Here is a 25,762-nt window from a genome sequence, read left to right as displayed (position 1 = left end):
CAGGCAGGAGTGACTTCTCTTGCAGCCTGAGCACTCTTTGAGTCGCGGACTGAGCAGCTGTCAGTGGACGAAGCAGAGCGTCACGACGAGCAGGAGGCTTTGTGGACGAAGGACGTTCTCAAAATGCAGCTCCATAACGATTTCCCCAGTGTGTCACAGGCTCGAGTGGCCGATACGTGCCACGACTCGGACGTTAGGATCTAGCGTGCAGCCAGCGAGCCGACGGATAGCGACTTTCCCCCCCTCGGTTGTTTTATGTGCTGTCTGCTCGGCGCTGTCCATCCGACAGAACTAGTTCAGACATGAGTAACGTTAATGTGATGTTTTGGGACCAGTTGCAGGCTGGTAGCTCCGAGGTGGACTGGTGTGAAGGCAATTACCTTATTTACCCCAGCATCGCTGAGTTTTACAACACGGTCGGTTCTGAGAATGGGGCTTGTTGTTGTTGTTGTTTTTCTCGCTATTTTGCACATTACAGTTTTGTTTACAGTCAAAGCCTTTCTGCATTTCCTCTTCTTGCTGTTGTCTCCGTTGCACTGCTTGTTTTGTTTTACTCCCCTTTCCTTTCTTTCTTTTGTAGTTTAATGGCTTCTTTGCGGTATACAAATACAGGCCATTTACCATTTACTTCCCAGGTTAACGACTGCTTAGCTGAGCATTCTGGCTGCTTTTCAGCTTCAGCATCATGATATGTATTGTTAGTAGCAATTTACAGGTTTTGCATGCCAGTTTCTGCACAGCCACCGAGGCCCGCACACTGATCAACTTTTGACGGGCATTGCTGGCTCTTTGCTGCGGGATCAGTGACAAAGACTTTTCTGTTGTTTATCATTTCAGATCAGCAACATTTTGTTTTTTGTTTTGCCGCCGATACTAATGTGCCTGTTCCGCCAATATGCAAAACATTTCAACAGTGGGATTTACCTCATATGGATACTGCTAGTTGTGGTCGGTAAGTTGGCTGCTGACCTCTCTTAACCCTTCATTTTTATTTATTTATTTTTCATTTCTCATCTATACACGTGGTACATAAAGCAAGCGTCAGATAGGGAGGCTTCAAATAAATAAATAAAATAGTGGATGTCATACAGATCACCAGTTGTCAGGCATCTTGGGAAGATTTGCCAGTTTTCTGTTGTTTAGTCTGTCTCTTCCTTAATCTCAAACTCTGAGATGTTGAGATCAAGGATCTGCGTGGGGGCCTGACCATCTGTTGCAGGGCTCCTTGTTTGATCGTTGCCATTTTTTGGCTTTATATGTGGGTTTGTTGATAGAGGTAGTGCACTGCACTTTTTGCATACATAAGGAGACTCACTAGAAAAGCACATCAGCATAATTCAGTTGAGTACATAAGTGCCACTAACACTGCTATGACTGTAAAAAGAAAAGGATCATTATAGGATTCATAAAGGAGGCCTTTATAGCTGGGCTGCTACATCAGATTGCATTAGATTAAGTGCTAAGTTGTTAACCCTAACATACTCTTCATATTCACCTTCTTCATAGTATACATATAGTATTTGGCATTTATAAATGTATGCCTGATCCTTACTTTGTGTATTAGAGAGCAGACAGTGTTTTGTTATTTTTGTTTATTAATTTTTGTTTAGGTTTTACAACATTTGTTTATGGAAAAAAATATCCAATATCTCACACTCATGTCAAGTTTTACCCAAGACACAAAAATGTAACAGCCATATTCATCTAAATATATTTGAACTGAGTTGATCATCGTTACTATCATTGTGCAGATGCCAAAAGTTATCAAATTTGAAGGTAAATAAGGCCATTTGAGGTATTTTTACTGCTGTCAAAACGGGTCAAATGAATGTGTAAGTAAAGGGACTGAGTAAATAGTCCTTACACAAACCAATTTCAAAAAGAATTGTGTATTCCTGTAGGACTTTATTCACAGCAAAAAAATATTATTTTTTTCCTTTATTTTTTATGAGAGTAAGCAAAGTATCTGAGGGGTTTGCACTGTTAACTAGTACAAACCAGAAGGTTAAAGTATGTCGACTTGGTCTCTAGGCAGTTACGATGGACATTTAATTTGAACTAGTTTCCAGGTTTTAGACCAAAGGAGTGATCTGTATACACTTGTACTGCAGTGGCACTGTTGGGGTGCACAGTTTCTCAGCTGTGGCCTCTATCACCATCTTTAGATTGATTTTGAATTCATTATGTCCCATTCAATATTTAGGCCTTTAATGGTGCTTCTTCATCTACACAGTTCAATAGAGAGCCTTTCCCCATCGATGCTGTTTTGCAAACGCTCAGATTGCCCTGTCAGCAAAGATAACCCGAGAGCAACCCCACCTCTGTTCCAAGGAGGTGACCTTGGTGGGTGTCCGGAAAAAAAAAGTAGTTGAAAAAGATTTGCATAACTGTCAGATTTAAAGAACTCGAGCTGGGTGTTTTCCTCTGTGGCCCATGTGTGGTCCAATGTAAAGGGAAATAAACGCAGTCTCCTGGCTTTGTTGGAGCCTCTTAGACAGTTGAACATTCTTGGTCCATACATGTTGCCATACCATAAATCCTTATCTGTGTATCTTGGACTGCATCCATTTTCTTTTCTTTGATTCTGGAGGCTTTTTAAAACAAAGCCAGTGCCAGCAACGGGTCACATGGTTTCATGCCGTTTCCTCTGTTTCAGCAGTTATGATGAACTTTGACTCGAATAGAAAAGCAAGCCTATAGTTTCTAGTTCAAAAACAACATCCAGCTCCTTTTTATTTCACCTTAGCCTCAGCAGTGTGTGCAAATATAGTTTGGCTACTTTGCATCCATATTTTGACCTGTCAGCAGATCAAAAATAAGAACGTGTAAATTAAGGCTTTGAATTAAGAAATTACACTCCTCACTAGGGCTGTTCGATTCATTTTACGCTATCGTTTGTTTCGTGGTGTTGCAAAATAAACTGTTTACGGCAATATTTTTTCATTGTTCTGATGGTCACTGTAGTGGCTATATTAATTTCTTAAAGTTCTCTCTTTCTCTTATATTTTATATAACCACACTACTGACGGACAAGCGCCTGTTTTTATGCGTTGTGGTTAGCAACAACGACGGTAACACCATCGTGTGTCCGCTTGTTTATGTTCCACATAAACCTTTCACAATAAAGCTCAAGATCCTGTTGAGACTTTTCAAAATAAACTGAATCACGTGAAAGAGCAGATTATTTACAGATGAGTATTAAAAAAGAGCCGCCAGGTTCTAATAAATAGACCTTAGACTCAAACGTTAGAACAGGCGTTTCCCCGCAGCACGCCGTGTAATAAATACTCACAAAGAAAACGGCGGCCTTCATAACTTGTGTCTAAAAATGTATAGTTTCATACATCGGTTAAAACACTCGACTCCAGCTACATGACGCGCAGCTAGAAACACTTCCGGCAAGACGAGCTGCCAGAGATTCACAGAATTGACAGAAAATGTTACATTTTTGTGATTTATATCGTTATCGGACGATAGAATTCTTATATCGGGATATGAGATTTTGGTCATATCGCACAGCCCTACCCCTCACTGAGCTGAAGGCAACATATTCATATCCTGTCAAGTCACAAAGAACCTGGATTCTACTTTTAGTTTTAATGGAAAAAAGGACCAGTCTTAAAAAAAAAAGAGCTATTTTTGCTTTTTTTAATCATTTCATCTTTATGCAAATATCTGTTATATCCAACTAACACTCCTCAGTTAGCCATTTTTTTCTTTGCTTGACTGATTGAAGTAGCTGCTGATTCATTTACATGAATGCTTCTTTAAGTCTTTTGTTGAATGGCTCATTCTCATGCCTAGGTTGAGAACCATGGCAGGTTTTCACGATTAGTAACAACTGAGTGGGAGCAACATTTGATAAGAAGTCTGCTGAAATGTTGCACCTGATAATAAAAAGTCTGTTCTACCGTGATAAACAAGGAGGGGAAAGTGACTGCTGCATGTCTCTGCAGCATTTCAAGGCTTCATTTCTAAATAACTTTGCAAATTAAAGGCCAACAAAAGAGGCCTTTACATTCACTGTTACACAATGACTGCCTTTCCTCATAAAACATTTGGCAAACATTTGCACAATAACTTGAAACCCACATGTTTAGCAGCTTGAAAACAGCTTTCAAAGTTCCCATCGTAGATAACAGCCGGTCCTGTTCGATGTGTGATGATTGTGGCGTTCCAACTGTGCTCCGTTTTTCGGTTATTGTTTTGAACACGTCGTTTTAGAGGGGGAATATTTTAACTCTACGTTTGCTATTCTCAGTTATGTTCTGATGTTATAAAAGAGAGAGGGAGCACGTAACAAAACACAGACTGTCTCATTTATCCTGCCCTTTGAATACAAAACTTAAACATCTATCACTGTCCTTCTGTGTCTCTTCCTTTCTCCAAGGTATTGGATCGACTTATTTTCATGCCACCCTCAGCTTTCTTGGCCAAATGCTGGACGAGCTAGCCATATTATGGGTGCTCATGTGTGCCATAGCCATGTGGTTTCCAAAGAGGTATTTACCCAGGATATTCAGGAGGGATCGGTATGTTGATAACAACAATTATTATTATTTATTATTATTATTGTAAAAAAAGAGCTTAAACTATGTGCATGTGTAGATATGTAGTCCTGTGAAAAACTATTTACTCCTTTCCTAATTGGGTTTTCTTTTTCTGCAATATTTGGCACAATAAAATGTTTCCCATCATCAAACAAAGTTACAGTCTTTTACATCACTTTGGAGGAATTTTGGCCCTCTCGTCTTTGCAGAATTGTTTTAATTCAGTCACACTGGAGGATTTTCGAGCATGGTTTAAGGTCATGTCAAAGCAACTCAATCAGATTTAAGGTGCAGCCCTTGTCTAGGCCACTCCAAAACCTTCATTTTGGGGTTGTTTGAGACATTCAGAGGTGAACTTGCTGGTGTGTTTTAGATTATTGTCCTGCTGCTTTTGAGCTTGTTTAGCCTACCAGTACTTCATTTTGTCAGACAGGTTCTGTTTAAGTGATTTCTTAATTCAGAAGCTCTACCAGTAATCAGGCCTGAGGCCTATCCTTCATGCTCTTAACTCTTAATTATCATTCAAGCAGCTAAAAGTGTTTAGCTCTGACTGGAATTACTCACAGCTGGTGGCATCTGATGGTAGTGGCAATAATTAAGAATAAACACTAAAGCAGATACAGTGTAGGTTTGTCCCGTGCAAGGCAGGGCAAACATTTTTTTTCCCACATGGTCAAATATGTAGCATATGCATTTAGTACATTTAGCTCACTGTTGTCACATGATATCTCAGCTGCTGTGACACTCCTGTTTAATAATAGTCCTTTCTAAGATAGCTGACACCAGTAAAAGCTGCATCACATGTCTTTACTTCTCCTTGCATTGTCACCAAGCTGTCACAGTTGCTTGCTCTCACTTCAGGCTGCTACTTGTTTTGCCCAGCCTTTTGATTAGAGCTGAGCGTGTTTGTTATGTGCACCTTAAGTGGGTCATAATAATTTCTGGAGCACATCTGAGTCATCCAAACACTCCCTCTGTATCTTACAATCATGTTCATGGAGTATTGCAGCAATATCTGTCTGTTTTGTTCATTAATCCATCTAGGTCGAGATTCAAAGTGGTCATCGGCATCTTATCAGGGATCACCACGGGGCTGGCCTTTGTGAAACCTGTTGTCAACTCGCTGTCACTGATGACTCTGGGAATCCCATGTACCGTGCTGCTCATTACTGAGCTGAAAAGGTAAGACGGAAGAGTATGACTGTGTGTGTGTTTGTTTAAACAGCATAGATGAGTGTAAGTAGCCGAGTAGGTCTGAGCCAGAAGTGGCACACTGAGTAAACTACATGGACTATGTATCAAATGTGGACATGCTCTGAGCATCAAAAGAGGGAAGACGATGCAGAAATTTTTAAACCTAAAGTAAGTAAAGTAAAAGTTTATTTTTATAAACCCCTTACAGGAAGCAGGTGGTGAATCTGTTGGGTGATTTATAAAAAGATGTGTGATTGTGCAGAAGTCTGTGAGAAAATGATCTTACTGCTCACACAACTTATGACCACATGTTCCTAATGGGTTTGTGGTCTCAGCCACTAGTTTGAAGTCTCCTTTAACACAGCTTGATGGTTATTTAGCAAATTATGGTGCCTTCCTGAGTGTCTCTCATGATAAAGCAGAGTATCTCTAAGGGCCTAGTTATGTGTGCAATGTCATAGTCTTATTCTCAATCAAATCTAACCCTTACTAGTCATGTCCAGTTGAAAAACACTTAAAAACATGCACTCACACACAAAAGATCACTGCCAAAAGGCTTAAAATGTCACTAAGGGCCACATTTGCTCAGTGGGGATAGTATCACAAAAACAAACCCCTGGAAGTGGAAAGCTTTGCTCTCTCTCTCTCCACTTTGAAATCCTGTCTCAGGCTACGTCCACACTAATGCGTTTAGTTTTCTCTCCGTTTTGGCCTCCTGTCCACACTGAGACAGCGTTTTGGCTCATGGGAAAACATTTGAAAACGGTGCTTTCGCGTCGCAGTGTGGACAGCCAAAATGGAGACTTTCTAAAATGATGAGCATGTTAGTCATGTGATGCAGTCGTGTGACCAATTAAACTAAGATAGTGTAGGGCATTGTTGTTTTGTTTGCTCTCAAGCCCTATTAAAGATTAATATCAGTCTGTACATGCTCCAGATAACTATTCTTCAAATTTTTTAACTCTCACTCGCAGTTGCAACTTTATGCTTTTGTGTTACTCGCAGCAACAACTCCACCTCATTGTTAGTCCATTTAAAAAACTCGGTGCTTTTCCTCAACATTTTGCCGCGACGTTTCAAAGAGCCGGAAAGTAAATAAGTAGCAGACAGAGGCAGGTCGAATCTTGTTGCGCTTCACGCATCCGCAGTACTGGAACGTAAGCGTTTTCAGCCGTTTCAATGTAGGCACGCAACTCTGTGAAAATGACTGAAAACGCTAGTGTGGACGCGGAGTGTTTTCAGATGAAAACGCCGTTTTCAATTCTATCCGGGCTAGTGTGGACGTAGCCTGAATCTCAAAACCTCCTGAAATATACTCACTCTGATTGTCTTCCAGCTTAATAGGTATTTTGGTTTATTCTTATTGTTTTTATTCTTTTATTCTTCTTGTAACCAACATAATTTCCTTAAGAATTATTAAAGTATTCTGATAACTGTTCTGTTTGGGTGGTTTCGAGTGTACACTACTTCAGCTGCAGGAAAGTTGATAGAATTTCACTATACAGGCTAACTTTTCTGTTAGGAATTTATGGGGATTTCTAAAATATGTGTGTTAAAAGCTGAAACCTGCTCTGCGTTGCTGGAAAACGTAACTGCCTGTGGCATGCGCTGTATGCGTCTTGTACTAGGCAGCTATTGTCCCCCTCCCTCTGACAGCCTGCTTTGTTAGTGAAAGTTACAGTTTTATTCTAACAAAAATATGAGTGGCTCGGCTCTAAAGCAGCTTTCTGTGGTGATGAAGACTCTTTTTTTTCCGTGAAAGTCAACGCAAACCATGTGAAGTCAATGATTTAGTTCTCGTTCCCCAACATAACTGAGTCTCACTTAAAAGTGAGAAAGTCCAGCAGTGCTGAAACTTTGGATTGTTTTATATGTTTTGGTTTTATGCAATCACGTTACTTAGCACCCACCTAAATGTTGTCGTCTTCTATCCGGTTGTTCAGTCTGACGTCACTAGCAGTGTCTGGACCTAAACTCCGCTGCAGGTCCATATATCAAACGATCACTGTGGCATTACTGAGAGTTGAAAAACTGTCTAAAGTCTTTCATCTTTAATAAAATGATCAGCGTTCTGCTCTACCAGGTGTAACAATTGAGTTTAGCATCCAGGCATCCATGAAAACGGAATTTATGACATTTAACGGAGTTAGAAGTTAGCAGGGAGTTAGCTCGCTAGCTTCTATCTAAATACAATATAGCATGTCCTGACTGCGGAGTTTTGGAAACAAATTAAAACGTTCAGCTCTGCTATCACTTCCAACATAAATGAAGACGGAAAACTAAGGCAAGGCAAGTTTATTTGTATAGCACAATTCAACAACAAGGTGATTCAAAGTGCTTTACAGAGACATTAGAAACAAGAACAAATAAAAAGCATGATTTAAAACAGATTAAAACAAGCAAATAAACTAACTAACTAATTAACAAACAAACAAACAAAACAGTATATAAAATCAAAACAGATAAAATCAGAACAGTAGATAAAATCAGTAGTTAAATGTAAGTTTTGAAATTTAAGCTTAAAGTGTGGATTTGGTGCTTTATTCAAATGCAGCTGAGAACAGGTGAGTCTTCAACCTGGATTTAAATAAACTGAGTGTTTCAGCTGATCTGAGGCTTTCTGGGAGTTTGTTCCAGATATAAGGAGCATAAAAGCTGAATGCAGCTTCTCCGTGTCTGGTTCTGACTCTGGGAACTGATAAAAGACCGGATCCAGATGACCTGAGGGATCTGGATGGTTCATACTGGGTCAGGAGGTCATTGATGTATTTTGGTCCTAAACCATTCAGAGCTTTATAGGCCAGCATCAGAACTTTAAAGTCTATCCTCTGACGGACAGGCAGCCAGTGTAAGGACCTCAGAGCTGGACTGATGTGGTCCACTTTTTTGGTCTTAGTGAGGACTCGAGCAGCAGAGTTCTGAATGAGCTGTAGTTGTCTGACTGATTTTTTTAGGTAGACCTGTAAAGATGCTGTTACAGTAATCAAGCCTACTAAAGATGAATGCATGGACTAGTTTTTCCAGGTCCTGTTGAGACATCAGATCTTTTATCCTTGATATATTCTTGAGGTGATAGTAAGCTGACTTTGTTATTGTCTTAATGTGTTTTTCTAAGTTTAGGTCTGCATCCATCACTACACCCAAATTTCTCGCCTGGTTTGTGGTTTTTAGATGTATAGATTGAAGTTCTCTGGTGACCTGTAATCGTTTTTCTTTGGCGCCAAAGACTATTACCTCAGTTTTGTTTTTGTTTAGCTGGAGAAAATTGTGGCACAACCAGTCATTGATTTCCTCAATGCATTTACCAAGAGCCTGTACAGGGCCTCGGTCTCCTGGTGACATTGTGATATATATTTGTGTGTCATCTGCATAGCTGTGATAGTTTATTTTGTTGTTGTTTATAATCTGTGCCAGTGGGAGCATGTAGATGTTAAACAGAAGGGGTCCCAAGATGGAACCTTGGGGAACTCCACATGTGATACTTGTCTGCTCAGATGTGAAGTTACCTATTGATACAAAGTATTTCCTGTTTTCTACGTATGTTTTGAAACAGTTTAGTACAGTTCCTGAAAGACCTGTCCAGTTCTCCAGTCGTTTGAGTAATATGTTGTGGTCAACTGTATCAAATGCTGCACTGAGATCCAGTAAAACTAGGACTGACATTTTTCCACTGTCTGTATTCAGACATATGTCATTAAACACTTTGGTCAGAGCGGTTTCAGTGCTGTGGTTCTGTCTAAAACCTGACTGGAAGGCATCGTAGCAATTATTCTGTTTTAAGAAGTAACTGAGCTGTTGGGAAACTGCTTTTTCAATGATCTTACTTAAAAACGGGAGATTTGAGATCGGCCTGTAGTTGTTCATTTGTGTCTTGTCAAGATTGTCCTTTTTCAGTATAGGTTTGATTACAGCAGTTTTTAGTGATTCTGGAAACACACCTGATAATAAAGAAAAGTTGACGATCTGTAACAGGTCTGACTCTAAAGTCTTTGAGACCTTTTTGAAAAAACTTGTTGGCAGGACATCTAAACAGCAGGAGGAGGAGTTCAGTTTACCTAAGATGTCCTCCAGGTCTTTGCTGTTAATAGGTTGAAACTGTTTCATGGTGTTTAAACAGTTTTTTGGTGGACACAGTACATATCCTGGATCTGCTGTTGATGTACCAATTGCTTGTCTAATTTTTTGGATTTTTTCAGTGAAGAATTTGGCAAAGTCATTGCAGGCCATGGTCGAATGAAGTTCAGCTGCCACTGACACAGGAGGGTTTGTTAGCCTGTCAACTGTAGAAAATAAGACCCGAGCATTATGGCTGTTTTTCATTTCCACACAGTCCATTTACCTCCACGTTTACTTCTAAGCGATGAATTTTTGTCTCCAGTACTGCAATCTTCTGCAGGAGGCTGTGGTAGTCATCTGTGGAGAGGGAAGGCATCTTGTTGCTAGTTAGCCTAGCGGTTAGCACCTTTCCAGGCTATTGAGGCTGCTCGGTGCCCAGACGCTGTAATCAGGCTTCAGCTGTGTCTAGGCCACAGACACACGGAGCGCTGAGGACAAGGTAACCATAAAATGTTGCTGTTTCTGTTAAGAACACTCTAGTGCTAATGATCTACAAGTGTCCAGAAGTTATCGCAGGTAAGCTCACACGGAAAAAAGGGAAAAAATCAGCATAAAAATCAATATAAGAAGCAAAGCATTCAAGAGCAAAGAGATGAAGCGTCCACACTCACAAAGGGGAGGAGCTAAACAGCAGTGACGTTTGTAGGGTTACTGAAGTTGGGCTAGCTGGTATATAATGATGTGCTACGTGACCGCTAGCAACACAGCTATGTTAGCATAATATAAACAAGCTAACTTTTTTCCCACTCGATAAAAGTTAACATGAGTGTTCTCGGTGGTCAGGAACAAATGTAATCGCATGGCAGGATGCTGTAAAAGGACCAAACTTCAGCCAGGAGAACAACTGAGATAATCCATCCACAATACGAGGTTAGTCATTCATATACTGCTGCATGGGCTGGGCTGTAGTTACATCCTACGGTTTTAAAAACTGAGCTTAAATAAATGATTAGTGGTAATAAAAGCCGAGGGAGGTCAACAGTGATCACTGACTGTTTTAGGAGCTTTTTGAGATCAAATAGAAGAAAATACATAACATTAAACATGTTAACAACACAAAAGCCATATTAAACGCAGACTACTTTAGGCCCGGAAGTAGGATTCGTCGCGTCATCACTGAACAATCGGATAGTGACTCACAGGATGGCTGTAGATCAGGCTATTGGCAGAGGTTTGTTTGGCGGAAACGCCTGGTATGTGCCCAACTGGAAATAACATTGGCGGTAAATAAGAAGCGACTGCAGCATCAAAGGATGTAGCATAAATCACAAAAAATTAATTTTTATCAGCCCCAAATAATGTAAACCAGCAGTCCTCTATGAAGTCTCTGGCTTTGTTTCAGTCATGCCTATAGGCAGGGAAATGTTCCAGAGTTGATGCATGGGAAGTATGATAACCTGACTTATCAACAATGTGCTTTATCACCTCTTTAAGTCTTGAACTGTTTAAATAACAGAAATCAAATAGTGAAGTCGGTGCATTGTTAACATGCCACCTTTCACCTTTTTGTACTGTCTGGTGTGTCTGTTCCAAACTTATTATGTGGAAGAAAGTTCCTGAAAGCACAACAAGCCTTTCACTCTGTTTTTCTGCGTGTTTGTGTCCTTAATGCTTCCTAGCCGTCACAGTAACGTGGACGTATGTTCCGTTGCTTCCGTTTCCCATAACCCTTACTCAACACCATCAGTCCCCAAAATTCATCTATTGTTCAACCTGTTAGTAATTCTTCACATTACTGCCAGTGCCAGTCATCCATTGAAACTGCTTGTTTTTGTTGTTCCAAGTGTGAGAGAGTTCCTGTTGCCCCGACTGATGGACTTTTGCCCTCAGAAAGGACAGAAAACTTAGTTGTTGGTTTCAATCCAAGTCAACTTTCAGGCCAGCAAGAACAACATGTTCTGTGAGTCAACTGTGAGCATGCAGAGGAAGTATATAAAATTACAAAACTGGATACTTTAATACTATTATAACTAGCCTGCAGCATTTTTTTAAAGTGGGGTGTAGAAGAAAATTCCATCATGGACACAATTTTTAGTGACTGCAAAGTTACGTATGCAATGTACACTGAGCGTGATGGAGAACATTGTTAGTATTATAGTAAGTTTTAAGATCTTATTATGAATTTGATGTATGTGAAACAGCTCATGGAACATATCACAGATAATAAGGTTAAATAGTAACATGCTTGGGGGAGGAAATAAAAGCATCCTGTTTCTGTTACAAGATGGATGTAGGCACCGTGAAGTCACCCACTGGTGTTTTGACTCCACATATTGAAGCTTCAGTGTTATTTATGACCACTTTATTAGGTATACCTTTCTACTAACCGTTTTCTTTCAAGCAGAGGTTCCGCCCTGTACTAGAGAGGTTTTATCTTTATTTATTTAACCTTTAGTCCCATTGAGACTGAACGTCTCATTAACAAGAAAGACCTATTTTATTTGTGGCAAAGAGTCAACAAGGTTCAGCCAAGTAATTTTGGTCCATATTTAGGAAAAAAAAAAAAGTTGTTCATCAGCTTTGAAACGATCCACAGGAATGGGAGTCGCTGAAACTTGAGTGATAAATTTAATTAGTGTCCAGCTTTGTGTCACGTATGCTACAGACCTCTGTTTTGTACAGTCGAGTGCGAGGAGAGTCACATCAGGGCTCCACCCTTATCTTTGCCTCCCACAATTATACTCCTCAGATTCCCCAGCACTTTCTCTCAAAGCAGAAGCACTAATCTAATGTCATGTATCTTATCTCACATCCTTCTATAATCTCCTGGCTGATGGGAGCAGTTTTCCAGATATCCGGCTATGTGGTGACTGTTACGACCCGGCTCAAAAGCCGCAACATAAAAAAAAGGAGATGAATAACAGAGTGTGGGTGAGAAGAGGTTTCATCCTAAAATGGAAAACCAGGTTGGCTAAAATGGCTGGTGCCACCAAGGCAAAGACTAGTGCACTCCTGGAAAGCTTGCCTCAGGTATGCTTTTATCCACACCTGACTAGGTGTGGCCAATTAGCACCAGCTGAAAACACTGAGACGATTAAAAGCTGCAGAGGGACGTAACACCTCCTCCCTTAAAAGGGTTCCTCTAGGACCCTTAAATTTATTAAAAGCCCCTCTGAAGCCTTCAGTTCCTTGACCCACAAACCTGGAATAAAAGTTAAAGCTAACAGAAGCAGTGTTCACGTTATAGTTGGCATCTCTAAGCATGGATGGGCATGAGGATTTGAAGTTGCCACACTGAACAGACAAAAAGTAACATGTGACCAACACAAAGGAGCACAACAGTCACAAACCCAAAATGATTACCTGATCTGCTACAACACAAAACCAAAAGTAGCAACAAATAATCACAACCAAGTGATCTGTTGTCTCCACCACACAAACAGTCACATACAAGTGGCCCTATACCACAACAAGTTACTTTAATCCAAAAAGTTCAGTAAATCAAGCACACTAGTGACCAACCACAAAATGGAGAGCTATGGCCACACAATGATCACATCAAGGGTGGCTCAGCACCCCACAGTGTTATTGCCATCACCTGGCCAACAACACTCACAAGTGATCCAACAAAATAGCCATATTCCCCACAACACTAAAGGTCACAGCACAAAACACTCACCTCACAAGGATCTCATTAGCATCCATCCACACTGACATATGCACACACAGGGTGTGCACACAATGCCAACTTAAAAACAGCCTACCTGCCTCAGCTACAGACCATAATCAAGAATGGTCTCAAACCTCCTACCAAGTTTGGTGCCACTGATTTACTATGTGCAACTCCCATCCTAAAATGCTAAAAAACAATAAAACTTTACCTGTCTAGTCTTCAGTGGTGTACCGGGCTCGAGGCACCTTTAAACGCAAACTCAAGGATAGGCAGCAGACCGGGGTACAGTCTCCCACCAAACCCTGAAGCGTACCCCCACCCAGGATAGCCACCAAACACAATAAACTAAAACAATAAAGCAAAACAACAAACAAGTGCTTCGATGGAAGGGCAGCACAGCCACCCAGCTGAAACACACTTACTAAAGGGAGTTTGCACAATTACAGTGACCACCATCACTCACCCACTTAAAAGCAAAACAAACTGACATTCAGTCTCCACTAAAATGTCCAAATATCCCGGACGTGCCACCACTTATCAAAGAGAACCCCCTTTTCTCTTGCAAACTCCACATAAGTCTGCGACAGCAATCTCTTTTGCTGGCGAAACCTCTGCCTATAGGCCTCTGGAACTAGCTCATAGGCCTTCAAGACAGCTGCTTTAACACACGAGTAATCTAAACTGTCCTTTAAAGAAAGAGCAGCCACCACCTCTTGAGCTTTGCCGGACAGTTTGCACTGTAGCAAAAGAGGCCAAATCTCACTAGGCCACTGCAGCGCGCCAGCGATTCGTTCAAATGCTGCAAAGTATGTATCCACCTCAGTTTCTCTAAAAGTGGGCACTAAAGAAATGCACTTATCAATTTTAAAAGCAGAAGTGGACGTGGAGGTGGGACCGGAATGAACAGCAGAGACAGATGAGGCTTAAGACTGTGACTCCAGCTCAAGCTGTCGGAGCCTAACGGCCTTGTCCGCCTCTATTTCCAGCCTCCTTATTTCAAGCTGAACCCGCCGGTTCTGAGCCTTCTCCTCAGCCTCCATCTGGAGACGTGCCAGCCGCACCTTCAGCCGAGCTCCTTCTCTCCCTTCGGAACTCCCAGAAGAGAGTGGATCATAGCGAGGAAGCGTGCGCGGCGTTTTTCCCCGCTCATCCCCCTCACCATCCCCACTGGAACCATTTTGGCCCTCTTCAACTACGGCAGCTTGGCTTGGCACACCAGAGACTACAGGCAAAACAGGCGCTTGAAGCACACCAGCTCCCACCAACTTGTCCACCACTAAGGCTTTTATTTCACTCTTACGGAGAGTTTTTGAAACCTGCAGCTGAAAGTGATCCACAATTTGCAGCAAATCATTCTTGCGACAGCTATTAATAATCCCCAGAGACGGGGCAGCTATAAAGTGCTGCAAACAAAACGCAGCTGACATAGTGCTTAATCTTTAGCCAACTCAATTTCTCTTTTTTTTTTTTTTTTTTTTGACCCCCACTCCCAGGAACAAAGACCCCCTATGAGGGATCCCGGACGAGCCCCCACTTATGTTACGACCCGGCTCAAAAGCCGCAACATAAAAAAAAGGAGATGAATAACAGAGTGTGGGTGAGAAGAGGTTTCATCCTAAAATGGAAAACCAGGTTGGCTAAAATGGCTGGTGCCACCAAGGCAAAGACTAGTGCACTCCTGGAAAGCTTGCCTCAGGTATGCTTTTATCCACACCTGACTAGGTGTGGCCAATTAGCACCAGCTGAAAACACTGAGACGATTAAAAGCTGCAGAGGGACGTAACAGTGACGTTTTTGTCAACATATATTTGCTGGCAGGAAAGGGCGTTTGCTCGATAAGAGTAATTTATGTAAAATATTTCAGGCCAACTGACTTGATGTATAAGGTTTACAACAGAAGTGAGCATAGTTCTGTCCATATGATGAAGTAAGTAGTTCAATATTTACTCTTTCTTTTCTTTTTTCTACTAAAAAAGTGTTTATTGGGGATTTCTTAGAGATGATTCTCATAGCTGCTCTTTGCTGCTGCTTTATTGCTCCATGTTTATGATTAAAATGCCACATTTTTTTTACTTGTTTACTGAAGCATATTCTAAGTAAAGTTATATAATGGGCATGGACATAATGTGTAGACTCACAGCTTTCATTTGAGGGTATCCACATTCAGATTGGATGTAGGGTTTAAGAGTTTCAGCTCCTCAACATGTGCCACCCCTTTTTTTTTTTTTTTTTTTTTTTTTAAAGGGGCCAAATGTAATTGGACAATTGACTCAATTTCATTGGGAGGTGTGGGCAGTTGATTTGAGGTGTAGTTCTTGTATTTAGAAGATTTTGCTGTGACCAGACAGTAGAAACTGGAGAGCTACTTGGCCTTGTTTTCAAAGGAGCTCTCCATGGAGGTGAAACAAGCCATCCTTACGCTGCGAAAACAGAAAAAAACCCCATCTCAGAAATTGCTACAATAGTAGAACATTGGTGAATGATCACAGAATCATTCCCATGGTGAAGAGAAACTCCTTCACAACAGCCAACCAGGTGTACAATACTCTTCGGGAGATTGGCCTTTTGATATCCAAGAGGACTGTGTGAAAGTAAATACAGAGGGTTCACTGCAAGGTGCAAGCCACTCATCTCCCCCAGAAAGGCCAGATTGGACATTGCTAAAAATCATCTAAAAAGCCAGCACAGTTCTGAAAAAACATTCTTCGGACAGATGAAACCAAGATCAGAATAGAGTGGTGAGAATGATGACAAGAAAAAATTATGGAGAAGGCGTGGAACAGCTCATGATCCAAAGCATACCACATCATCTGTAAAACACAGCGGAGGCAGTGTGATGGCATTGGGGTGCATGGCTGCCAGCTGCACTGGGACTCTAGTGTTTATTGATGATGTGACACAGGACAGAAGCAGCCAAATGAATTCTGGGGTGTTAAGAGACAAGCTGTCTGCTCAAATCCAGCTAAATCCAGTCAAATTGGTTGGTCCATACAGATGGACCATGACCTAAAACATATAGCCAAAGAAACCCAGGAGTTTATTCAAGCAAAGAAGTGGAATATTTTTGAAGATCCAAGTCAGTCACCTGATCTTAACACAGTCGAGCATGCATTTCACTTGTTGCAGATTAAATTTTGGACAGAAAGGGCCACAAACAAACAGCAACAAGCAGCAAGTTGCTGCAGTAAAGGCCTGCCAGAGCATTAAAACGGAGGGAACCAACATCTGGCGATGTCCATGATTTCAAGACTTCAGGCTGTCATTGCCAGCAAAGGGTTTTCAACTAAGTATTAGAAATAAACATTTTATTTTCAGTTATTTAATTTGTCAAGGGAATGTGTTAATAATGTATGTCATTTGAAAGCACTTTCCCCCATTGTTCAGTAAATTTCTTCTTGTGTTTTTGTTTTTTATCTTGCTAGACAGAAAGTAAGTTTGTTTGTTTGTTTGCTTTTTAAATGATGCTATCCACAGAGGTTGTTGTTGGGTTTTTTTGCACTGCATGTCATAATCTCTAATCTGCCAAGTCTGAAGGGCACGCCTGTCTGTCTTTCAGAGGCTTGTTATTCAACTGAAGCACTATGTGCAGCATAATTTCCATTAGGACGTCACAGTGGCTCTAATAGCAGTGTTGTGTCTCCCCCTGTACTTCCTGATTACTAGCCCATCTGTGCTTCTTCTAAGTTTTAATCGGTTACTGATCTTCCTGTAGCTCATTTTTCATCATTACAAAGTCTCAGAATAAAATTTCTTATATTCCTTTGGTAATTCTTTTCCATAGGGAACCGAATCGTGCAGATATACGAATAGAAACCCCTGTTCTATGGTCATTTTATGAACAAATTCATGCAGCTGAAGAGAAATAATCATTTTCCCCCAGTTTTGATTTAATGAATCAGAAGGTTTTTTTCTACCTTTGCCAGCAGTGCTCTCAGGTGTTTTTCTAGTCTGTTTCATTGACTTACTGTTTTGAGGCCTGTGCATTTTTAATGCATAAGCCCCAAATTAAGCTTTCTTTTCTTGCTTTCACATATCTTGTCGTCACATCTTCACAGTTATCGATTAGTTAATATTTTTTAAGCACTTTGACACTTAAATTGTAATATAAAGACGTATAGCCACTCTTTTTGTGTTCTGTGATTAACTGGAACAATCAGTTTTTACAGTATTGATGACAATTTAATGACCCACTTCCCAGTGGGAAGATGCATCACTGGCCATCTATTTTTGTACTTCCTGTTGGCGGTTCATAGCTGTGACACCCTTTTTTCCTGCCTCTTTCTGGGCAAGTTATGTAATAGAGGCTGTTTACCAGTTCAGGTCACCAGCGCACTTACTTTAAAATAAGAAATCTTTAATTCTGGTGTGATGGGTAAATTTTGCAATTTCTGTAGCTGTTATTATTTTTAAATAAAAGATGTAGAAAAATAAAAATGTAGCACCATTTCTCACTGCTTCCAGGGAGTCATCCACTTCTGAACATACAGTATGCAGATAAATGTACGGGTCCACCGACGTGTTACATCTACAGGAATTGCTCGGCCATGGAGCTCCCAGCACACAGTTTTTGGGCTGATGTTAATGCCAGAAAAAGTCTGGAGCTCTGCACTTAATGAGTCAGCAGAGCGTTTGCGACTTTTGTGCTCTATGCCCCCTAGCACTCGTCAGCCGTGCTCCGTAACTGAGTTGACTTAATCCAGTGGTGGCATCCTATTACAGTTTCATGCTGAAATACAGTGAGTTATTTAGAATAACCCATTCTTTCACCAATCTTTACAAAGTGTAAAGGCAGATTGAATGGCCAGGTGCTTGATTTTATACACCTATGACAGTGGGACTGAATGAAATGCCTGAATTCAAAGGTTAAGAGGTGTGGTCTAGTACTTTTGTCCAATGCTGGCAACCTTAGTATTCCTTACTGGCCAAATTCCACATTTCCACAGGCTTATGATTACAGTGTAAATTAATTAAATAGGAAAAGTGTCTTTTTGTTTAAATAAAAATAAGTGTTCTCCACATGGTTTTGGGGCTCTGAAGGTCAGTGACAAATGTTACATTCATGGTGTCAGAGCTTTCAGAGCTTTTTCGCTTGAATGACTCCCACATTCCCTGAGACCAGACCACCTTTATCAGTCAGTGTGATCGCAACTGACTGCTAATTAATCTAATCTCTGCTTTCACTGTCAGTGTAAAGTCTGCTTACAAAGATTCCTGAGCCTCTGCGTGAGAGTGATGTTTGCCGTTTAGCTCAATCCGGTTATGTTGCTGAGCTGGAAAGGTTCTGTGTCATCCATGGATTCGTGTCACCTTGAAACAATGGTGACTCAAAGGTAGAGGCTTCTTAAATGGTTTGACTTCATCAAATGGGCGACCGTGGCTCAGGGGGTTGGGAATCGCATCTGTAACCAGAAGGTCGCCGGTTCGATCCCTGGGCTCTCTGTCCTGGTCGTTGTGTCCTTGGGCAAGACACTTTACCCTACTTGCCTACTGGTGTTGGCCAGAAGGGCCGATGGCGCGATATGGCAGCCTCGCTTCTGTCAGTCTGCCCCAGGGCAGCTGTGGCTACAACTGTAGCTGCCTCCACCAGTGTGTGAATGTGAGAGTGAATGAATAGTGGCATTGTAAAGCGCTTTGGGTGCCTTGAAAAGCACTATATAAATCCAATCCATTAAATGCACTGACCTAAGGGCAGGTGACAAACTGCCGTTTAGTCACAGTCAGGCTTCTGTGTCCCCCTCTTTGTCTCTGCACTCTGTTTGGCCTGGCTCTGACTGGTGTGCCTAAGGAGGGCAAGACTAAGAATAGTTTGGCAGTGGCACTCTGGATTAGCACATCTCTCTAGGTCAGAGGGGTATCCATGAGGATATTTGCAGATAAATCTAGCTGGAGCAATCATCATTGCCATTAAAATCCTCCTGCTTTTAGAGCACCAAAATTGGGCAAAAAGGCCAGTACATCCTGGAAGCGACCGCGTGAGGAGGCCCAGAGGTTTAAGATTCTTTAGGCAAGAAATAAGATTTTCAGAAGTATTTTATTGATAAAAAGAAATGTAAACATGAGGATCAGTATTTTAATGTTAGTTTGCTAAAACTGAGAAAATTTCCACTATGATTTTGTAGTATTTTTATATTACAGTGGATTAAATGATTATGTAAGTGAATGTCATTGGGAGAGTTGGCAGCTGAAGAGCTAGATATTAGATAATGGAGTTATTTTAAGACAAAAATGCAAACGTGTGCCTCAAAATAAATGTGGTAAAATAAATGTTAATGTTTGTCTGTATAGTCTGGATGTGAAAGAGGAAGAGGAATAAATGATGAATATATATGCTGCCCACAAGTGGCCAACGTGGGTTTAGCAGCAATGTACTTTACATATATGATTAATTGCATTTATTTAGTAAATATTTCAGATTGTTTTGAGAAAATCAATATAATCTGTAATTCTAGGAAATGTATTGCTATTTTAACAAAATTGAACTGTTTCTATTTATATGCTGAATAAATCATCAAGTTGGCTGCATTTGTATTTTCACGGCTCACATTGTTCTTCACTGTGTCATCGCAGGTGTGAAAACCCACGTGTGTTCAAGCTGGGCCTGATCTCAGGGATCTGGTGGGCGCTGGCTCTGCTTTGCTGGATCAGTGACAGGATATTCTGCGAAGTGTGGTCATCTGTCAACTTTCCCTACCTACACTGTGCTTGGTAAGCTCAAAGTCGACTCAAAGTCAAACTCAGTGCTGTATAAGGTGTTAATGGTATCATTTATTCACAATGTGTATTTTATCCTGTGAGACTAAAAGGCAAAATAAGTGTTACAAGACAGTTACAGTTGCACTGTATACTTTTTTTCTTAAAACAAATGAATAAAAAATGTCAACCAGTTTTCATTTCAGGTGATTTATGTGTTTTATATGAGGAGGAACAGGCAGGGGAACTAGGCAGTAGCTTCAATAGACTGAAGGTAAATCAAACAGAAAAGAGGAATTTGAGAAATTAAGTCACGTGAAATATAAATTTGTAAAAACCACCTTTCAGCATTAACTTGAATAACTTGTTTTCCGTATGACTTTATCAGCCTCTCACATCATTGTGGGGGAACTTTGGCCTAGCGTTCTTTACAGTGTGCCTTTATTTAATTGAGGTTTGTGGGTATTTATGCACAGCTCTCTTAAGATCATGCCACAGCATGCTGTCATGGACTTTTTTGAGATACGGGACTTTCTGCTTCACAGAGTGAATGGGTTAAATGCAGAGAGGAATTTCCCCACGGGGATCAATAAAGTATACGTTATTATTATTATTATAATTATTATTATAATGTCTTGAACTTTAACATGTGATATGCTAAATGCGGTTCTGAGATGTAGCTGTTGTTATTTTGCAATTTCTCTGCATGGTCTCAGGTGAATTGGCTGTCATTGTGAGAACCAATACCTGAATGTTTTAGACCAGCAAACTGTCAAAACTTCTGGTTTTATAGAAGTGTTCACACTTACTGGTAATTAGTTAATCAAGTGCAATTGTTTACCAGAACCTGACTGTTACTTACCCTCTGAATTCCTATGAAAGCCATACAAGTTTGCTTATTTTAATGTTTTATTTTTCAAACTGCATAGAGTCCTGCGAAAACGTTCTTTTTTCACATGGCTGCAGAAGTAGTTGGAAAAATCCCAAAAAGTTGATTCTGTTCATCTGGATGTAGCGTTTTCAGTGGGAGAAACCTTTTGTCACTCATTCAAGTGACTTCTTCAGTCTGAGCTGACTGCAGGTTTCCCCAGATTTGTTTCAGGGAAAACAAGACACTGTTAAACTTTTACAGCTGTGCCTGTAAATCATTTCAGAGGTTAGGCTTATTCGTGATCATTTTGCTCTTACAGGCACATCCTCATCTGTCTGGCTTCCTATTTGGGTTGCGTTTGCTTCGCCTACTTTGATGTTGCTACCGAGGCACCGGAGCGAGGTCCCGTCATCATGTTCTGGCCCAGTGAGAAATGGGCCTTCATTGGTGTGCCATATGTCTCCCTACTCTGCGTCCATAAGTCTACTATAAAGGTGACTTAAAGCAACGCTGATGCGTTCACACCGAGACACAGCATCTGTGACTCATCTTGCATCAACTGGTGCTCTTGTGACTTGAGGATATACGTGATGCACGTCTTGAAAGGATTTTGTATTTGGCTCATGTTTATGCAACTCGGTCAAAGAACAACAGGTTGTTTTAGACGATACACAACTACTCTTAAATATCAAAGCCAAGAAACCTTTACAGTGTTACAAACGTATCTCAGGCTTTGCATAAGACGTATTTAAAATCTCTTAAGAGTTTAAGTGTTAGTATTTTACATTTCATACTTCTTTAAAGAGAAGATTTTCTACATTTTCTGGGAACTGAGAAAACCTCACTGTAAAGAGTTATGTTGCCTTTACAAGAGTGAAAAACATAGCACCTCATGAGTGCAGTCATGAAACCATGTTTAGAAACAATAAAGCACTGAATTTATTAACTGTGATTAATGCGTCACGCATTAAAGCGTCACGTTGCTAATACACTCAGCAAATCAACAGCAAGCTTTATTGGTTCATAAAATGTTACTAAAGCGTTACACAAAGGTCATTTATGCAAAGCCTTTGTGCTGTACGTCTGCCCGCCCGTGCTTTCAGGCTTTTTGCTGAACAACATCAGAAACACATGGGTCATTTCTGCTACAGATCTGTTCAGTTTTACTTTAAGGATGCTACTGTAATTTTTCTTTTTTTTTAGAATAGTAAATGAGGAAAGTGTTTAATATATACCTGTATATATTTCCTAATTAAATAGGCAATAATACTCTCAAGAAAATAATACCATTCATATATTAGTGAATGACCAGGTACCTTTTTAATATTGGCACCCAATGTAGAAACCCAAAAATCTGAATGTGACGTGAACGTAGCATTTTAAGATATAATATCTACATTTATTTAATCAAACAATTAGCTTGCTTGTGTTTAGCCTCTAATCCCGAATGTTTTTGCTTTCAACCCAGACTTCTCAACTGACCTTCAGGGCTATTATTATTTCAAACTTTGTTTGGCCTTAAACACTAAATAATGGATTCCAAAGAAGAATGAAGGTGATTGTGCTTTGCAATTTTAGAAAATGTTTGGAAAGAAGATGCCAAACCATCCGGTATCTGCTAGCAGTTGTAGTATGAGGTATGAGGTATGATTTGTTAATTTCTCCGTCCAAAAGCTAAAACTTTAATTTTCTTTTTATTTGGCAAAAAAGGAAAAAAAATGCATACAGGATACAAAAGGGATGTATTTTGAATGCTGCAGACCAAATCCCTGAAACACAAAGCTCTCCAAAGCATTTTTTTCTTTTTTACTTTGTTGGACATGCTCCTGAAATCTGCCTCTAGCCTTTTAACTAATATCATTTTACCCCTGTCCTCCCACAGAGGACTCTGGGAACTCAAACAACCAAAATAACTTGTGCAATCATGAAAGGTCAAATGAATCATGTTTTACAAAGAAAACAAGTATTTTGGTGATATTCTGAAGCAATAGTTTTGTAACAACATGATGTATTTTCTTATTATAAACCGTTTATATTTTTCTACGTGAAGTGCAGCCAAAGGTGAAGGTGAATAATTTTGATATAGCATTATTACTAACTTTGTTGATAAACATTTTTAATGTATCTTCATGAGAAGCCTTTTGGGTGGAATGGAAAATGTTAACAATGCAATGAGTACATAAAACTGTGCTGCAAATTATACAGGGAAACGATGATGGTGGGTTTGTTGAGTGATGATACTTGGGAAGTAAGTCAGTGAATTAGTATCAGATCAAGGACTTTGAAAGCAGCAGCCTCTTTCTGTCTGCATCATGAAGGTTGTCTTGGCTGTGACTTAATGTGTTTTTATTAACCTACATGTATATAGATCTCAGCATTTCTCTGCCTGCTTTGACAGTGCAAATAAACTGCACAGAAATATTTATTTTCATTAATGATCCTTTTTTTGTAAATGAATATGTGTAATAGATTAGATAATTAATATATTATTTTATGCAATAAAACTCAATAAATCCCCCAAATGACTGTTTGTGTCTATTCCGTGTTTATCTTGGAATAAATACTTCATCAGAAGTGCTTGTTTCACTGTACACTTTTGCCACTCTTGTAGGTTTTCAGCAGGCTGACTTACAGTGATGCAGAACACAATTTTAGTCACTAGGGGGCGAAATTTTCCCACATCTAATTAAATAAATCTATAGAACTGTCACTTTTCAATATAAGTGAATAAAATAAATAATAAAATTGTCATTGAATTAATCAAATATTTCTTCAATTTCATACCAAAAGTAGTACATGTGAACAGATTTTCTTTTTAAAATGACAAATCCAATAATATGCATGGCAATATAAAGTCATGTGAACAACTAACAGCATTCTTACTTGTTCAACAACATTAGCCAGGTGCTGCTAATCAAATCCACTTGATTAAATAAATTAACAATTGCGAGCGCCTCTATAAAAGCAGGCCTCATTTAGCATGTTAAATGATAGTAAAAAGGGGTGGGGGTCTGGCATTGTTTGAAAGGGTTGCCTCTTCTCTATAATACGGTAGAATGGTTTAGGTTTGCAAATTCAAGAATGCCGATTCTGTTCATTCTATCCCTTTCTCTGTGAAAGAAACATTTTGTCACTCATCCAGGTGACTTCAAGTTTTCTTCAGACTGAAGAATTCACTTGGATGAGTGATGAGACATTTCTCCAGCTGAAAACATAATGTTCAGATGAACAGCTTTCTGGGATTTCCTTACCTGGATGATCGAGCATACATCTAGAGATTAGACTTGCAGGTTTGCAAGTTTCATCTAAGAAAAGTGCAAGACTTCTCCTTTGGATAGAGGAGGCTAGCTAGTTAAAGCTTGGTCCAAATTGTGCCACACAACAGCACAATGATCCTGAGCGCAGCAGCAAATCTATAACAGAATAGCTGAAAAGGAAAAGAATCAAGGTCCAGTCAAAGCTCAGACCTCAGGCTGACTGTAACAGTGAGGTGGGACCTTAAGTGAGTGCTGCACAAGTCGATGCCTGCAAATTTCCATGAACTGAAGCAACGCTGTAAAGAAGAGTGGGACACAATTCCTCCACAATGCTGTGAGAGACTGAAGTCACATTTATTGCTGCTGCAGGTGGTTGTACAAGCTACTGAATCATGAGGATGCTTATTTTTTCACATGTATATTTGCCCTAATCCACATGTACATTATAATAAAGGCCAAATGTATTTTAACAGTATGCCACACTGATCTACTGTAAAGTTAAATGTAATTTCTAAGAAGGTACCGATGTTTAAAACAGCAAAATTACAAGTTCAAAAGAACACTGTAAATAAAATATAAAGCAGGGACAGTTACACCCTCCAAAAGGCGTAAACACCACATCCACCTTATAAAGATTAAGCCTAAGAAAGTAGAAAATTTAAGTGCGTTTTGAAAATAAACAATAAAGAAGCATCGCGTCTAGGCAGTTTGTGTCTCATTAAACTGGAACTTTATTTTGTTTTTCTTTGCTGACATTTAAACACAAGAGTGAAACATGAGATCCAGCCTGCTTTATTTCGGTGTTCTCTGGAATTCTTTCTTCATCGGGACTAAACAAGTCTTTGGAAAAGACAATGTGAGGTAATGTGTTAAAAACATGAAATCTTAAATATTCAATAAAAACATTCAAGTAACTAAAGGAAACACATAATTTATATTTTCTGTAACTACACTTGTAATTATACTCTTTATACTTTCTATTTCAATTCTTTCTGATAAAAGCATAAAGTTCGCATTACAAAATGACCTGTAATCAAGTCTGGTGAAGCAACTCAATCCTGTTTCTGTCTCAAAAATATATTAATTTTAATATTTAACATCAACTAAGATGTCCATGTTTATTAGTCTTTAACTTATTGATTGATTTAATACCCAGCAGCCTCAAAAAACTGCATGAATGAATTATTATTTATTCCACTACAACTTGAATTACTATTTCAAGCCTTATACCCTTATTATTGCCTAATAGCCTGATGGCTGTGATGAAGTTTACTTATGTATTCCTGTCGTGTATCATACACGTATTTAGTTAATGGGTAATAAATTCCGCTATAAATGATTAATTACCTCGTAACCAGTACTATCTGCCACTGTAATGGGGCTAGAGACCCTCTCATGGAGGAAGTCCCGCCTTCTCAGATCACTAAAAGAAATCATTGGTTCCTAGACATGGCAATCAAATAACAGCCAT

The 25,762-nt window shown here is 39.8% G+C and overlaps 1 protein-coding gene across 1 annotated transcript; it reads left to right on the top strand.

The window, feature by feature from the left end:
- The first annotated feature begins 42 nt into the window (after positions 1-42).
- acer2 (alkaline ceramidase 2) lies at positions 43-23,560 on the top strand. The gene is made up of 6 exons (XM_086295676.1): positions 43-416; positions 838-952; positions 4,391-4,532; positions 5,595-5,732; positions 20,041-20,178; positions 21,354-23,560. Exons 1-6 carry the CDS (start codon positions 303-305, stop codon positions 21,535-21,537), a joined length of 831 nt encoding a protein of 276 aa, XP_086151802.1. The 5' UTR covers positions 43-302; the 3' UTR covers positions 21,538-23,560.
- Positions 23,561-25,762: the final 2,202 nt, after the last annotated feature.

The sequence above is a fragment of the Aulonocara sp. 'chitande type north' Nkhata Bay genome, linkage group LG6 (genome assembly GCF_057382095.1).
Source record: "Aulonocara sp. 'chitande type north' Nkhata Bay isolate Kocher_YH1m ecotype deep benthic linkage group LG6, A_spYH_male_GT1.1, whole genome shotgun sequence".
Lineage (NCBI taxonomy): Eukaryota > Metazoa > Chordata > Actinopteri > Cichliformes > Cichlidae > Aulonocara > Aulonocara sp. 'chitande type north' Nkhata Bay.
This window is presented reverse-complemented; position numbering and strand designations above follow the sequence as displayed.

What these genes read in the sequence shown, in the direction of transcription:
- acer2 (XM_086295676.1), top strand. Translation starts at nt 303, where the DNA reads ATGAGTAACGTTAATGTGATGTTTTGGGACCAGTTGCAGGCTGGTAGC. An exon ending in GATACTGCTAGTTGTGGTCG is followed by an intron (nt 953 to 4,390) that starts GTAAGTTGGCTG and finishes CCTTTCTCCAAG; the next exon opens with GTATTGGATCGACTTATTTT. An exon ending in CTCATTACTGAGCTGAAAAG is followed by an intron (nt 5,733 to 20,040) that starts GTAAGACGGAAG and finishes GTGTCATCGCAG; the next exon opens with GTGTGAAAACCCACGTGTGT.